Here is a 17,594-nt window from a genome sequence, read left to right on the forward strand (position 1 = left end):
GAGGTTTGTGATGACTGCTACTTCCTCACCTCAAGAGCATCCACTCCTAGTGTCCTGCACTAATCACCCCTGTTCTTCCTATTCAACATCTATATTTAATCCCGTAGAAGAAGCTTGTATGTACTTCTGCATATTGCTGGTACTGATGATATAACTTCACATCAGGCATGGCCCCGTTACTCAACACTGCCAGTGCCTGAGTAACAGTAAAACCCATATTAGTTAAATCCAGGGAAGACATAGGAAGTGAGAGTGGAAAGAGGAAAGTGTTTTCAAGTACTGGCCCTAATCCTAACATTACCCTTCTTCAAAGGTGTCTGTCCTCTGAGCACCAGTGTGGATGGAGTCTTGGGGGTCCCAAAGGACTCCTTACTGGCACCAGTAACTAGAAGCGCCTTTCAATAGCTGCAGCTAGCCATGAGACTACCCTTTTTCTGCTCTGGACCTGGCCACAGTAGTCCACATAATTGTCACTTCCAGGATCAACTACTGCAATAAACTGTATGGGGTTGAAAGCAAATACCAGGAACAAGCAGCGGCCAGTGAGACAGGGTAATGAACTTGCTACCCTGGATGCCTCACTGACTCTATTCGCAGGCTGTATTAACAACTGGATCTTCAGTGGGGTTGGACCCATCTGGGGCAGGCTACTTTTCTCTGTGACTATAAAGCTACATTAATCAGAAACACTAGATCTGACTGCACTTAGAATTAAATTTACATATGTACCCTATAACTACTCTTTTTGCTGGTCTGCATGCACCCATAACCACCCAGAACTTTTTACCAAGCAGTCACTTAAGATACTACACAAAGAAGGAGCAGAATTTGACACTGGCAGACCAGGTGCCAGCTCATCCCAAGGTTCATAGGCCTCACTTGATGCTGATAAAGGCATAGCTGGAAACCATCTGGCTCAACTGTGTGTTAGCATTGATAAAATAGGTATTAGATTTATATATGTGTATTTGGACTTTATGAAATGTTTGATGAGTTGCTGCATGCATTAATATCACTTATAATATCTGTATACCATGTTATAAGGCAGGCCCGGCTTTAGGAAGTGTGGGGCCCAATTCGAACAGTTTCGGCGGGGCCCCAGCAGAGATGACTTAAAAAAAACCAAACATGTAAAAAAAAGCCTTTCATTTCTTAGCAACCGGTTCCCTATAAAAAGTTCTGATTTAAGGGATGTGCCACAGTACATATTTTTTGTACCAATAGGGTTACCATACGTCTATATTTTTAAAATTTAAAAATTCCTCCCTGATGGCAATTTAAGAACCAAAAAGCCTGGCATGTGCGGGAAAATATGGATGTATGTTAACCCTACCTAAAGTTCTTTTTTTAAAAGATGGGCTTGAACTAGAAATGAGCTCTGTTTCACATGTGTGGGTCCCCGCCACTCCCTGGGGGTGTGCCAGTGTGCACATGTGTGGGTCCCAGCTGCTCCCTGACCCCCTCATTGAAGCAGGTGTGCAGGGTTACTGCCCTGGGAACTTCAGGGCACCAGTGGACATGGGGCTGGCTGGAGGCAGGGCTGACTGGAGGTAGGGTCTGGCTGCAGGCAGGGCAAGGGGTGCGGGGCTGGCTGGAGACAGGGGTGTCTGGGGTGGGCTGGCTAGCTTCAGGCAGGGCCGCTGGGGGGTACGGCATGGGTTGGCAGGGCTGGAGACAGAGGAGTGCGGGATTGGGTGGCTTCAGGGAGGGGGGTGCGGCAGGGGTTGGCTTTAGGGCAGGGGGTGCAGGGCTGGCTGCAGGCAGGGCAGGGGGTGCGGGGCTGGTGCTGGCAGGGGGTGCAGCAGGGACTGGCTGTAGGCAGGGGGTGCGGGTACAGGGGGTACAGCCTACCCTGTACGGTAAGTGCCCCCTCCTCTTCCTCCTCCCTCCCCCACCGGGGTAACAGCAGCAGCCCAGGGCTCGGGGGCTATTTAAAGGGCCCGGGGTTCCCCTGCTCTAAATAGCCGCCGGAGCCCTGGGGAAGCGGCGGGGCTCTGGTGGCTATTTAAAGGACCGGGGCGGCAGAGGCAGCTGGAGCTTTAAATAGCCCCCTGAGCCCCACAGCCCTACCCCAGGGCTCAAGCAGTGGAGCTCTGGTGGCAATTTAAAGGGCCTGGGGCTCCAGCCCCTGCTTTAAATTGCCCCCTGGGGAAGCCGCGCCACCCTGGTACAGCGCACCGGCTCTTGCCGGAACGCTGTACGGGGGCTTGGGCGCAGGGCCCTCTTAGGGGCAGGGCCTGATTCAGGGAAATTGGTTGAATCGGCCTAAAGCCGGCCCTGTTATAAGGTAATATTTAAATGTTTTGCTCTAACTATAAAAGTGTTTGCTATCCTCCATAATCAGGAGAGAAGTAATACCAAGTGTGAAATACTAGTTTATCACAGGAGGGGTCATTTCCTGCTCAACAAAAGAAGCTCTATAGACACTAGATGAACCAGTGTGGAAAATCAGTGGACAAAGGACTTTGCTTATTGCTCCCCGCACACTCATGAAAAGGGGATGTACACAAACCCTGGTCCTATCACAGTTTGACCTGGGGAAAGGGAATAAAAATCCCTGTCAAGAAGAAATTATCCCTATGCTGCTTGGACTTCAGGAAGAGGGCAAGACTTCTAAGCATAAGCAAGGGATCCCCAGCTGTTTAGCATGGCTATCCCTAAAGGTCATATAGGCCTTGAACATTACAGCTGCTTCTATTACATTTTGAAACCTAAGACTGTAACTCATTAGTGTGTATGGTTATCTGCTTTAATCTTGTAAATAACTCCCATTTTTCCTAGTTAATAAAACTTTAGTTAATTATAGGATAGATTACAAACATTGGTGAGATCAGGGTGCACTTGACCTGGGGTAAGTGACTGGTCCTTTGGGACTGGGAGTAAACTGAATATTGTTGTGATGTTTGGTGTAAGGAGGGATCGTCTATCACAGAGGTAGGCAACCTCTGGCACGCGTTCCGAAGGCGGCACGTGAGCTGATTTTCAGTGGCACTCACACTGCCCGGGTCCTGGCCACTGGTCCAGGGGGCTCTGCATTTTAATTTAATTTTAAATGAAGCTTCTTAAGCATTTTAAAAACCTTACTTAACTAAACTATTGTTGTAAAGTATGTATTATAGACTTATAGAAAGAGACCTTCTAAAAACATTAAAATGTATTACTGGCACACAAAACCTTAAATTAGAGTGAATAAATAAAGACTCGGCACATCACTTCTGAAAGGCTGCCGACGCCTGGTCTATCACAAAGACAGGCTTGTCTGAGTTTGAGCGGTAAAGCGGTTGTAGTGCTTGAGGAGTTCACACTTGATTTTTGGTTAAGTTAGAGAAATCTAAATATAAAACACACCACCAGTTTGTGGTCTCTGCCCTGCTTCTTGGCAGTTTGCCCTGAGGTTGTCACTCAGGGTTGTTTGCAACACCAGACAACTTGATACCGAGAATGGTGTCTAGAAGATAAATGTTTGCTGTTTTGCTGCAGTATTATGCAAAAATAAAATGCTTTTTTAATTCCACTTTTGCTTATAGCCACTCAAATGCACACGGTTGCTACAATTTTCTGTAGCAGTACTTTCTTTAGCAGGACTTGTTTTTTCCCAGTCTTTGTTTGTGGGCCTTCCTGCCAATGAATTTATTTCATCATTGTCCTTGACTTACCAGGCTTCTGGACTGTCACATTTTTTGGCAAGGTACAACCTATGTTTACCTCTGGTTGCTAGGTTTTCCTGTGGAGTACACGCTGGACTAGAACAGATTTGCAAACAGAAATGTTTCTCCTGCTGATTTCACATTGACTCAGCAGGATCACTTTTTTTAAACTTAATTGAATAAGACTTTGCTTTTCCGACCCCTTTCTAATGCAAAGGACGTAATTAATCTCACAAATTGGAGGAAAGCTGAAGCCTGGTTACTGGAAAACAGTAACTGCTACTTCCACCAGTTACATCAGGCAATCTGCTCTGCAGTGGAGTTGCTGTGGGTGACAGAAGGTGACCTTAGACTTTCAAAAACTGTCGTTCTATCATTCCTGCAGTTATGTTCTGAGCACAGCCCTGTAAAACATTTTAATTTTTGAAGCTGAGTTTGAGCTGTTAGAAAATCAAACTAATGCCCATGTCGCTATGTGTGAGGGGGAAAAAAAGAAAGAAAGGGGAAAATAGAAACAAAACCACGGCTTAGCAGCTCTGATCTCCCCCCATCTCCATGTTGAGTGTAGGTAAGGTGAAGGGCAGTGGGCATGTCCACAACTGTGTGTGTATTTCTCCCTCCCAACAGCAGGTAGGTCCTTTTGCGGCTGAATCAGCAGAGGACACCGCTGAGGGGGGACAGTGGATCTGTCTCATGATCCCTCTGCCCAGCAAGGAGTGCCACCACTAGGGTTGCAACTCCTCAAGAATTAAAGATGAATCTTTAATTAAAGATGATGTCATGCGATGAAACCTCCAGGAATCCGCCTAGCCAAAGTTGGCAACCCTAGCCACCACCCAGAGGCTCTTCCAGCGAGGTGGAGGAGGGGTGGGGGTTGTTCTCCTGGGCAAACGCTATGTGCCAAACCCTACTCCTGTGCTCCTGGCTGTGCCGCCAGCCCTCAGCCTCTTTCCAACGCACCGTGTGCAAAGGCCGCCGGGCGCCCAACGTGCTTCGGAGCGATCGGCTCAGCGCTCTCACCCCCGCCGGGGGTCGGTTTATGTAGCTGGCCGCTTGTGCGCTGCCCTGAGATTAGGCGCCCGGGGGAGACATTCTTGTAGCCACGCTGATTGCCTGGCCCGGGGCGGGCGGGCTGCTCCCAGCTCGGGTCAATCACGGGCTCAGTCCCGCTTGCCTGACAAGGCCAAGCCGAGGTAGGACTGAAGCCCCCCATTGAGCTCGAGGGGGCTGGTTTCTGGGGCCGTGCGCTGAACGCGCCGCTTGCTGCTCCGGGGGGGCAGACCCCGCAGCTCGGTCTCGGGGGACGCGCCGAGGCGCGGCCCGCATTGGAAGCTGGGTCCAGCTCCAGCGCCAGCGCTCGGCACCCGTGCGGCTGGGCGGGGCCGGGCTCCGAGCCAGCCCGGCATCGCCGCCGCTCAAAGCGCTGAATGAAAAGTGTGTCGCGGCTGAGGCTGCTCCCCACCGGCCCCTCCTCGCGGAGGGCTGGGTTCCAGCGAGTTACCCACACACGTGCGGCGCTGATCCCGCCGTCTCCGCGGCCCTCCCTCGGGTGGGGCTGGCGTTCGCCCCCGCTCAGGAGCGCCTTTCGATGGCATTAATCCGGAGCAGTAATCAGGCGCTTCCTGGAACGCGTCTCTGGGGGCAGATAATCCCGGGCCAAGCTGTCCCGAGAGGAGATTGCCTCGCCCGGGGGCTGGATCAGCCCGGCTGCCGCGGATCAGCGGGGTCAGTTCTGAGCAGGCGAGTCTCGCAGGCATGAGGGGCTGCTGGGGGAGCAGCGAGCGAGCTCCCGCTAAGCGGCTTAGCCCCCGGCAGATGTTGTCAGGCTCCCAGCCAGCCCCGATCATTGGCGGCGAGAGAGGCCGAGAGGTCCGGGAAACACCTCTGGCTCGGGGGGAAGAGGAGGGGGCTTGCACTGGTGACTGGCACCCTCCGCCTTGCACTATGCGGGGGGAGTGAAGAATTGCACGGCGGCGTCTCGCCTCAGCAGGGGAGCTCCGGACCCCCGTTGAGGGGAGCTTGGCAGCTGGAGTGGAGGGAGTTTGGCTCCGATCGCCCCCTTCCTCCTCTTCCTCTCACACCCTCTGCTGCTCTTGCTGCTAGGCAGGGGCAGCGCTTGCCGGTGGTCTAGCGGGAGATGGCGAAAATCAGGGTGTCTTACGAGTACACAGAAGCCGAAGACAAAAGCATCCGGCTCGGCTTGTTCCTGATCGTCTCCGGCATCGTGTCGCTCTTCATCCTGGGTTTCTGCTGGCTCAACCCCGCTTTGCAAGATTTGCAAGGCAAAGCTGCCAACTGCACGGTGCTCTCGGTGCAACAGATCGGGGAGATGTTTGAATGCACGTTCACGTGTGGCACGGATTGCAAGGGCACCTCGCTGTACCCCTGCCTCCAGATCTACGTCAACAACTCCGAGTCCAACTCCAGGGCGCTGCTGCACCAGGACGAGCACCAGCTCATCACCAACCCTAAGGTAAACTTGTGCCAGGGAGAGAAGGGCAGGGGGAGGCCCTGGGGCGCTTGTAACGTCCCAGCTGCGGAGGCAGGGAAGCCAGGCCGTGCTTTGGGGTTTGTCTCCGAATCCCGGGGGTGGGGAACTCACGGACACTGGATCTAATGGCCTGAATAGCAAAAGCAGATCAGCCACTCGCGTCCTACTGCCCCCTCTTTGCTCCGGCTGTGCCGCCGCCTGTTGCTAGAGCCCCGCGCTCCTGTCAGTATCTAACTGAGGCGCTGCAGCCTTTGGAGCCTTTCCTCCTCCCCGCCTGCTTCGCACCCGCCTCCCTAGGACAGCAAAGTTTTACCTCCAGAGTTAACTTCTTTCGTGGCTAAGCTCGTCGCCCGGTCTCTCGCAGCTCCTCTTCCCGCCCCCGGCATGGACGGACCTGCTCACAGGTTCTTTGAAAGCGATCACAGGGCTAATGAGAAGAAGAGCCTTGAGTCGTCCCCCCCCCCTAATGTTAATCGTGTCCAGTAAAAGATCCAATAATTGATGGGCGCTTGAAGCCGCGGAATCCATCAGGGCTGCGGGGATAACAACGCCGGGTTTGTGGCTGAGACCCGATCTACCAGGACCGCCACACAGGGCCAGAGAGAAACACCATTGACAACGGATTGCGACCTGCCCGGGTGCAATCTATCCCCCGGCTGCTCGGAGAGAGAGGGCAGGGGTCCTGAGAAGGAGGCGCGCTGGGGACTGCAAAAGAATCGCACTTAGTCAGCTGGTTTGCGTTTCCTTCGCGGTTATTGCAGATGTTTAGAGCCGAGGTTCTTCCTTCCAACCCGGCTGCTCCGTATTTAAGGAAATCCCCATTCCAGGGAAACGATTGAAAAGGCTCCCACTGTGGGAGAGCCAGCCGGAAAATAAGTTAAACGCACAACTTCAGCAACTAGCAATTAAACAAGAAAAATGATGTGGAAGAGAAGGCCAGTGTATTCTTTGCTTTGAGCACATGCCGCTAAGATTTCACCTTTGCAACCCCATCTTTAAACCAACGGAAAAAAAAAAAACGTTCTCCTGGGCTCTGAGGTGTGTTTCTGTAGCTATATTTGTAAAATATTATTCCTGCCCTTCCAGTTTACCCTAAGTGTAGTAGCTAGCAAAGGAGTTGAACACTTTTTTCTAAGTTGGCACACAGTTAATATAAGCAAGTGGAAGGAAGGGTAAAAAACCCACAGCTATTGCAGAGAGGTAAGCATTGAGTGTGTATTTATGCTATGAGAATTACTATCCCCTTTTTAAAAAGAAGAACAGGAGTACTTGTGGCACCTTAGAGACTAACAAATTTATTAGAGCATAAGCTTCGGATGCATCCGAAGAAGTGGGCTGTAGTCCACGAAAGCTTATGCTCTAATAAATTTGTTAGTCTCTAAGGTGCCACAAGTACTCCTGTTCTTCTTTTTGCGGATACAGACTAACACGGCTGCTACTCTGAAACCTATCCCCTTTTTATATTTCAAGTGCTACAAAAGCAAATGCTTATCTTCATGTTTTTGCTTTAAAGTTTTTGTCTCTTACATTCGGCTCCTACTTGAAAGTTCCTGATTGAGATTAGCTGGCAGGCTATATAGTATGGTGTGATTCATAGCTATGTCTCAAAGCCGCAAGTCTCCAACGCATTGTTGTGCATAAGAATACCATTGTGACAGTGTACCCCATAAGGCTTTATGGGGAGGGGGTGCTTATAAATGTACGTATGACATAACTGGAATATGTTTTGTGCTGCCTGTGCCATGTAACATATCTCCGTAAGGGTTATGGTCTACTATATCTATTCATCCTATTTGTACATATATATCATTTTCTACTCGAGGTTAAGAATATGGGCTGTATGCTTGCCTGATTTCTAAGTAAGCTTTGTGAGGCATTTGGTCAGCTTCTTTAGGAAGGAATTTGCCAGGTTAAGTACCTGATCAGGAGACACTTAGGGAACAATGCATCTTGGAATGCTCCAATCCACATGAGAAGTCTTCCTGGAGACATGCAAGATGCCATGTGGACAATGGCGTTGGCCTGCAAAGACTGAGTCACGCAGGGGCATGTGACTTGCCCAGGTGACTCCAAAACTCCATCTTGGAGCTGGGCTTTGCATAGGAGGGAGGTCTCCACCCACAAGAGAGAGTCTACTTAAACCTGTGGGAGACCCCTCCATTTTGTCTTCAGCTGGCTAAAGAAGGAGCCTCTCCACCCCCCACAGGATACTTGAAGGAGACTGAAACAAAGGACAGTAACTACAGGGGGTGTGAGTGATTGCTGGACCCAGGCTAAAAGGAGCTTAGCCTGTAAAAGGGAGCACTCTGGAACTGGTGAGGAAATTATCTGTATTCAGTTTGATTAGGCATAGATTTGCGCATTTTATTTTATTTTGCTTGGTGACTTACTTTGTTCTGTCTGTTACTACTTTGAACCACTTAAATCCTACTGTCTGTATTTAATAAAATCACTTTTTATTTAGTAATTTACTCAGAGTATGTATTAATACCTGGGGGAGCAAACAACTGTGCATATCTCTCTATCAGTGTTATAGAGGGCGAACAATTTATGAGTTTGCCCTGCATAAGCTTTATGCAGGGTAAAACGGATTTATCTGGGTTTAGACCTCATTGGGAGTTGGGCATCTGAGTGCTAAAGACAAGCGCGCTACTGTGAGCTGTTTTCAGGTAAACTTGCAGCTTTGGGACAAGTGATTCAGACCCTGGATCTGTGTTAGAGCCAGACAGGAGTGGCTGGCTCAGCAAGACAGGGTGCTGGAGTCCCGAGCTGGCAGGGAAAACAGAAGCAGGGGTAGTCTTTGCGCATCGGGTGGCAGCTCCCAAGGGGGTTTCTGTGATCCAACCCGTCACAACCATTGTGGATGAACAAGGGAGTGCCAAATATTCAAGGGTGTTATATGAATGGGTACAGAACACTGAGCATGGAAACCTGGAAGTTAAATTTAAAACGTAGAACACTTAGGAGACAAGAAACAAAGGTGGTACATGAAGAGTTAAGTACATCAAGGAGAGAGTGAATGAAGTGTGCCTACTCTGCTCCCTGAAAGTCTACACTGTGTCAGTTACAAAACACAAAAAAAAGTTTTACTTCAGTGCTAACAAAAACATTTAGGATACCGATTCAGCTATGCATCAAGAGAAACATAAAGAATCTTGAAGAAAATCTGGAAAATGTTACATCCATGAGCATGGAAAGTAGGGAGCTCTGTCGATATTCTTTTAATGTTTCTCTTCATAATGTGGCTTAATCCACAGCTTGGTAATATGTGCATGCTTGGGATATTTTTGGCAATCAACCTGTTTGTCTCCTGTATCTCTTGGAGCAAACACAAGAAGTCATGCTTGACTACTCTTCTTAAGCAATGGCCAAGAGATTAGAATGTCTGACGCAGTCCACAAAGGACATCTACTTAGTGTGTTCAAGAATTCTTCAGACAAGGAGAGCTGCAACAGACTTGAAATTTCTGGAAACACCATTGATGAACTAAGGTAATATAATATAGCACTGCCATAAGTGAGGTAAGTACCTCATTTTCTCAGTACTAAATTAGTTGCAGACAGAAGCTTTGAGGAACTTATCTGAATGAAGGATACAAGAAATTATGCAAAGAAGATTCAGGAGACTAAAGATTTATTACACCTGAACTGCATGGGCCGTTTTCTGTGAGCTCAATTTAGGGATCCAAAGTTACGATTTGAGTTAAGTGAACATTCAAGTTTGTTCTTCAATAATGGTCTCTGCATCAGCTAGGAAAACTCACTGAAGCCATGATATTCATTTTCGAAGTGGTTACGCACCATTACTTGGCAAAAGTGTTTGTTTTCCTGACATTGCTATGGATCCAAGTGTGTGTTTGAGAGAGGAAGATTTTAAAATTTCTAAAATACCTACTTGGATTCTTTTATCTTCCAGATGGATTCTAGGATGGCACCATAGTAGATCTCAGAACTGCTGGATCAATGCAACTAATCAGAAAATAGGAAATATACAAGAAACTGTGTTTTAGTTAATCTATTACTTTTTTAGTGGCAAATGGCTTTTAGACAATTTTTGCTTGTATATTCATAAATAACTTGATCTTTTATGTCAAATTTGAACAAAATTATAGAAATAGGCATAGCAGAAGCTCAACATCACAATTATTATTGCTCTTATGTATTTTTACAATGTCCAAAAGTGCAAGGGACTTTACAGAACAGGATCATTAGCATCTTGCCTCAAAGAGCTTATGGTTTTCTTTAAGACAGCAGAAAATGTTGTTTTTAAGCAAGCATTGGTCAGCAATGTTTGCATTCTAAATATTGCAGCAGAGAACTTGAAAGTGAAACTGACTGAATAAAAACAGAATTGTTGTTTAATATTTCACTCTTTTAAATTTAGTAAACTAAGATGTTGAAGTACTGTTTAGGTAAAATGAGGAAGGAAATTTATTTGAAATGTGATTTGGCATCGACCCTTCAATTTTTTGTAGTGTGTTTTTTATAAAGCACTTCTTAATGAGTAAGTCAATTTTCCAGCATTCTGGTTGGCTGGAGGAAATTTTGTTCAGTATAATGTATCTTTACAAAAGGGAGAAAGTTCCTGAAAATCTGACAGAATTAGTTTGCTAGAGAGAATGAGAAGTTAAAGTGCAGAAAACTTATAAGGGCTTCTGTAACACTTGTGATCTGCTCAGCCCAAAAGAGTAAACTAGGATCACAGTAGGGATAGTACAAGGGTGAACTACTTCAGTGGATGAAGAACTTGACAGAGATTGACTTGTTGGGTAGCCTAGGAAATTCTATCTTCTTGGTCTTTCTCTATTTAATAAATGGGGAACAGTAATATTTAATTAGCTCACAGGAGTGTTGTGAAGATTAGTTAATGTTCATTCAGGGCTTGCAAGATAAAGGACCAAAGTATTTAATCATCCTAGGACGATGATGGAGGGAAGTAATTTGGAGGAAGGCATTCAAACACTCATGTTTAGTGCCAGTTTTTGTTTATGCCCTGAAAGGCAGAGGGGCATGGCAGAGGGGCATTGCTGTACAGGTACATTGGCCAAACCGGACAGTTTCTCCGCAAAAGAATTAATGGACACAAATCTGACATCAGGAATCAAAATACTCAAAAACCAGTGGGAGAACACTTTAACCTGTCTGGTCATTCAGTGACAGACCTGCGGGTGGCTATATTACAACAGAAAAACTTCAAAAACAGACTCCAACGAGAGACTGCTGAGCTGGAATTGATATGCAAACTATACACCATCAACTCAGGATTGAATAAGGACTGGGAATGGCTGAGCCATTACAAACATTGAATCTATCTCCCCTTGTAAGTATTCTCACACTTCTTATCAAACTGTCTGTATTGGGCTAGCTTGATTATCACTTCAAAAGTTTTTTTTTCCTCTTACTTAATTGGCCTCTCAGAGTTGGTAAGACAACTCCCACCTGTTTATGCTCTCTGTATGTGTGTATATATATCTCCTCAATATTTATTCCACTCTGTATGCATCCGAAGAAGTGGGCTGTTGTCCACGAAAGCTTATGCTCTAATAAATTTGTTAGTCTCTAAGGTGCCACAAGTACTCCTGTTCTTTTTACGGATACAGACTAACACGGCTGCTACTTTGAAACCTGTCATTAAACATTTTAAGAACCTTATTTACTTTACATGCAACAATAGTTTATTTATATATTATAGACTTATAGAAAGAGACCTTCTAAAAATGTTAAAATGTATTACTGGCACACGAAACCTTAAATTAGAGTGAATAAATGAAGACTCGGCACATCACTTCTGAAAGGTTGCCGACCCCTGACCTAGGAAAAGCCCCTGAGTTATATTTAGGGCTCTATCAAATTCACAGTCCATTTTGGTCAAATTCACAATCATAGGATTTTAAAAATCATAAATTTCATGATTTTGGCTACTTAAATCTGAAATTTCCCGGTGTTGTAATTGTAGGGGTCCTGACCCAAAAGGAGCTGGGGGGGTGTCACAAGGTTCTTGGGGGGGGGGGGGGGGGGGGTTGCGGTACTGCTTCTCTTACTTCTGTGCTGCTGCCTGCGGAGCTAGGCCCTCAGTCAGCAGCTACCACTCCGGCTGCTCAGCTCTGAAGGCAGCAACGCAGAAGTAAGGGTAGGGTGGCATGATATGGTATTGTCACCCTTACTTCTGCGCTGCTTCTGGTGAGGCGCTGCCTTCAGAGCTGGGCGCCTGGCCAACAGCCACTACTCTCCAGCCGCCCAACTCTGAAGGCAGCACAGAAGTAACCTTGCGACCCCTCTGCAACTCTCTTTTGGGTTATCAATTTGAGAAATGCTGGTCTCCCCCATGAAATCTGTATAATATAGGGTAAAAGCACACAAAAGACCAGATTTCACTGGGGGAGACCAGATTTCACAGTCTGACACGTTTTCCATGGCCGTGAATTTGTTATGGCCCTAGTTATATTACATTGCAGAACACTGACTTTGCTCAAGCATCCACAGAGGACAGTATTTTCCAGGCCCCTTTACTTCAGATTCTTTTTGGATGTTACCCATTAGATAAGCAGCCCCCAAAAGGGGGGAAAAAAGGCTTGATCCAAAGCCCCAACAAGCAGAGGCTGCTTTCATATTACAGCCACTGTTGAAATCAGCAGAGGCACTCCAACTGGAGCTCTCATCTTAGTCTATCAGTGCACTGATTTGTTAACCTTTGGTAAGACCCTCTTTTTCCTCTGCTCTCCAAGGCTGTTGAGGATGGGGTTGGCTGAGGTGGTATGTTGATGGGCAACCCGTTATTTGGTTGGTGATTTTTAGTTTATGGGGCTAGGCAGGCAGAACATTGTATGAGCACCTATAAGTGTAGTTTAGAAACTTGAATAAACAAATAAATATACATCTACATTAGTTTTGCTTAAAATTTTTATTGCATCTTAAACTTCCTTAGTCTCTTATTGTGGCAAATAGGCTGCTGTTGACTGATGCTAATTTACTAGATGAGGCTGTAAGAGTAGAATTTATATATTTCTAGTAATTTAATTAAACTAAATTTAAGGCATAGAAGGAAATGCTCTTCAATTATTTTACCTACTTTTAGAAACTCATGTCAAAAACTAAAACAAAAACCTGAGTTTTGGTTTGGCATAATAGTTTACTTTAAAAGTAGTGACATACATGGTTTGTGTCCATAGCAGATTATTTTTTTAAGTTTAATGTCTTTGTCTTGGGGCAATAGCTTCTTTTTAGTTTTGTCATCAAATATCATAGGCTTTTAAAAGCTATCTGAATGTTATGCTAATCTAGAATAGCCTTATTAACAGATTATAAGTGTGGTTTAGTTTAATGATTGTTCATTCATAAAATATTCTTGACTAAAATCGGACAGCTGTGTTAACCCCAAATGTTTTTATCAAAGTTATGGTTTTCAGCAGTAGACACCCAGTATGTTAATCGACTGGGTATACTCTTATTAACCATAGCAAAAATCCTGAACAACTTGTTTTTAATGGTCTTAAAGTTTATTAAAAGACCCTTTATTTTCCTTACCTTGGTTTAATTATTCATGAGGGTATTTGTACCTTCTGTATGAATCAGTAGTGTGAAAAATGTGTGCTTTGGTCTCATTATAAACTTTCTAAACAACAAAACTGAATTAGTGGCAACCTAGCCCTTCAGTGCTTTTGGGCTGCAAAAGTATTTTCTAAATTCTGTAGTTTAGCATTTGAGCTTAGATTCATAACTTCAGATATCTATATTGCCATGCTAGCAAGTATTGTATATTTTGAACAGAGATCTCCTCAAATTTTCTCCAACCAGTATGTAATAAAATAAAAGTTGTATTGCAGGGAATAATCATACAATTGCACAATCCCAGATTCATTTTGATTCTTAAAAGATTAGGCAGCTGGGTCAGAGTAAATCCAGAAATATGAATGTAAAATACTGCATAGGATTACAGCAATTTAAATGTTTGTTTTCAGTGTGCCTGATTTGTGGATGATGGATTTTTCAGATTAAATTAATTATAATACTTATCGTAAACTTTCTTTAGTTGCTCCAATAGCAATAACCATTTTCATGCCAAAGTTTAACAGCTTGGGGCATTGGAGACCTTCCATATAAAATACAGGTACAAAAAAATCAAGATTTAGGCCTTCTGTACCATTAATCAAGCAGAATAGATTAACTATGGAGCCAGGATCCAGTACCAGTTATGCTGCTGCTAATCCCAAACTCTGAATTTATTGTTAATACATATAGTGCAGAGTGCCAAAAAATACACTTAGTTGTGTAAATTTACAATGGAATATGTCAGCTTGCAGCTAAAAAATAAATTGACATCTGCCTCCTTACTCGTTTGTTTAGAATCATTTTTTATCTTTATGCCTGCAACTGAGCATGATGCAAAAAATAACTTGTCTGATTTATACTTATTTTAGAAAAGATCCTATGTGAATGAATACATGTGTGTATCTTTAGCTATGTATAAAATATAGTGTGTGTGTGTGTTTGTATGTCTGTATATATATATATATTGCGCACACACACACACACAAATTGTCTAGATTCTTCCTGGCCATGAAGGTGGGGGTGCCGTAAGTGGCTGGGAAGAAGGAAAGAAGTAAATAGCATGCCTTGCCCATATAATGGCTGGATAGAACTGCTCAAGAAAGCTCAAGGATAGCTCACTAGTGTACAATGTTCCAGAAGGGGATCAGGTGAAGGATTAGCCTTAGCCATGACTCATATACTGTGGGGGAAAGAGGATGGAGTATGCTGCACCACCCTAATATTGGGCTATACCAGGGGTGGGCAAACTTTTTGGCCTGAGGGCAACATTGGGGTTGCAAAACTGGATGAGGGCTGGGTAGGGAAGGCTGTGCCTCCCCAAACAGCCTGGCTCCTGCCCCCTATCTGACCCTTCCAACTTCCTGCCCCCTGACTGCCCCCCTCAGAATCCCGACCTTGTCCCCTAACTGCCCCCTCCTGGGACCCCCTGCCCCTAACTGCCCTGGGGACCCCGCCCCCATCCAACCCCCTGCTCCCAGTCCCCTGACTGCTCTGACCCCTAGCAACACCCCCACCCCCTGACAGGCCTCCCCGGGACTCCCACACTTATCCAATCCTCCCTCCCATCCCCTGACCGCCCCCCAGAACCTCCGCCCCATCTAACTGCTCCCTACCCCCTGGGACCTCCCGCCCCTTATCCAACCCCCAGCCCCCTTACCATTCCGCTCAGAACAGCATGTCTGGCAGCTGCGCCACCCAGCTGGAGCCAGACACGCTGCCTCTCTGCTCGGCAGGAGCGCGCAACCGCGCTTCCCAGAGCTCTGCCCACGCAGTGGTGTGACTGCGGGGGAGGGGAGACAGCAGGGGAGGGGCCGGAAGCTCAGGGGCCAGACAGGACGGTCCTGCGGGCCATAGTTTGCCCACCTCTGGGCTATACCAACTCAGACAACTATCTAGGGCATAGTGTATTACGTCACCAAAAAACTGCACTGAAAACATTAAGGTTGCAAAGGTCAAGCACTCCAAAATTAGGAAATGCTAGAATTAAGGTCGCCTGTGCAACCTTAACTTGGCCCTCTTCTGTATATGCATTATGGTACAGTCTGTAATTGTATGATCACGTACCGTTTGTTTTACACAGGGCCCCTGCCTCATTCAGTGCACAGGATGGACTGTGCGCAGAGAATGAAGCAGCTGTTTTGTTTTTGTATTTCTTTATATTCATTATTCAGTTTGTGGGCCCAGGCCATACTTAGTGCACACATCCAAACCCTGCACTGGATACAGAATTATTAATTTTCTTATGGTCTTTTCACCACAGTAGCTGAGCCTAACAGCCATTAATGAGTTTGTCTTCTCCGGACTCTTGTGAAGTAGGTAGGGTTTTTACAAATGGGGAACTGAGACACAGTGAGATTAAGTCCATTAATTTTAGGTGTTTTAGTGGTTGAATGCCCAGCTTGATACATCTAGGGCTTGATGTTTCAGCGTACTTAATAGCACTTTATATGTTCAAAGCACTGTACGGACATTGGCAGACCCCTATAAGGCATGTAAGTACCCTCTCCTCCCAGTTCTTGCAAGCATATTGTCAGTCTCCCATATCCCTTGACCCGTCCAACCTTCCCCTGCACTTCTGTCTTGAACACTGATGGTATGTCTAGGCTGCCTTTGGGAGCAAGTCTCCCAGGCTGGGTAGAGAGACTCATGCTAGTGGGGTTTGAGCTAGCGCACTAAAAATAGCAGCATGGACTTGCAGCTCAAGCAGAGAAGTGGGCTAGCCACTTGAGCTCAGATCCATGGCATAGGGTGGTCTTGAGAGCCTGAGCTGCAACATCCACACTGCTATTTGTAGCGTGCTAGCTCAAGCTCTGCTAGTGTCAGCCTGTTTATCCGGCCTAGGAAGTTTGCTTCTAACTGCAGTGTAGGAATACCCTGAGCTGCTATGTGACCAGGGGCAAGTCACTTCAACTCTCTGTTCATCCTCTCTGCCTGCCTTGACCATTTAGAGTAAGGCTGGTCCAGTAGTCAGCATGGTAGCCAGGGAGTTTAGAGATGTGAGTTCAGTTCCTCGCTCTGTAACAGAGTCCCCTGTCTGATCCTGGGCAAGTTGGTTGGTTTCTGTGCCTCCATTCCCCAGCAGTAAAATGGGGATAACAGCACTTTCCTACCTCACAGAGGTGTGGAGAGGATAAATACATTAAAGATTGTGAGGTCTCAGATACCATGATGAGGGTCATATAGTTATGTAAAACATATAGTTACGTGTGGCTTTGGAATCCGTCTAATTCTTGGGACATTAGTCCTATTTGTGTATTGTGCTTTTCTATAGATTGTACAAGTACCCAGAACATATTTAAACAAATTTATGCTTCACACTCTACATTCATTCACTTGCCATTCCTCTTGCTCTCTTGCGTTGTCATCATTGGCCTACAAGCTGGAGAGAACTCACTTCAGAGCCTTTCAGTTCTGCTCCTTAATTCATGATAGGGTCCCTATTGAGCAGGGCCAGCTCCAGGCACCAGCCCACCAAGCTTGTGCTTGGGGCGGCACCTGGAGGGGGGCGGCGCGGTGCGGCGCTCCGGCCGCCGGGGAGAGCGGGGCCCCGGCCGGGGCTCGCCGCCCTCCCCCTGGCGCTCTGGCCGCCGGGGAGAGCGGAGCCCTGGCTGGGGCTCGCCACCCTCCCCCCGGCGCTCTGGCCACCGGGGAGAGCGGAGCCCCGGCCGGGCACTCCGCCCTCCTCCCAGGGCTCCGGCCGCCCTTCCCCCCGGCGCCCTCCCCCCGGCTGCCGGGGAGAGCGGAGCCCCGACTGGGGCTCGCCGCCGGGGAGAGTGGAGCCCCAGCTGGGGCTCGCCGCCCTCCCCCCGGCGCTCTGGCCGGTCTCCCCACCCCCCACGCCCTCCCTTGCCGCGCTGGGGGGGGGGGAGGGCAGCCGGAGGCTTTTTTGCCTGGGGCGGCAAAAAAGCC

General features: G+C 47.0%; 1 protein-coding gene across 1 annotated transcript in view; it reads left to right on the forward strand.

Annotated features, from left to right (window-relative positions):
- The first annotated feature begins 4,974 nt into the window (after positions 1-4,974).
- Positions 4,975-17,594, forward strand: part of KCNMB4 (potassium calcium-activated channel subfamily M regulatory beta subunit 4) — a 39,804-nt gene continuing 27,184 nt past the window's right edge. The window contains exon 1 of the mRNA XM_005280059.5: positions 4,975-6,120. Coding sequence (XP_005280116.1) covers positions 5,785-6,120 — 336 coding nt within the window. The 5' untranslated portion in view covers positions 4,975-5,784. The remainder of the gene's footprint in view (positions 6,121-17,594) is intronic.

This window comes from Chrysemys picta, chromosome 1 (genome assembly GCF_011386835.1).
Source record: "Chrysemys picta bellii isolate R12L10 chromosome 1, ASM1138683v2, whole genome shotgun sequence".
In the NCBI taxonomy this organism is placed as follows: Eukaryota; Metazoa; Chordata; order Testudines; family Emydidae; genus Chrysemys; species Chrysemys picta.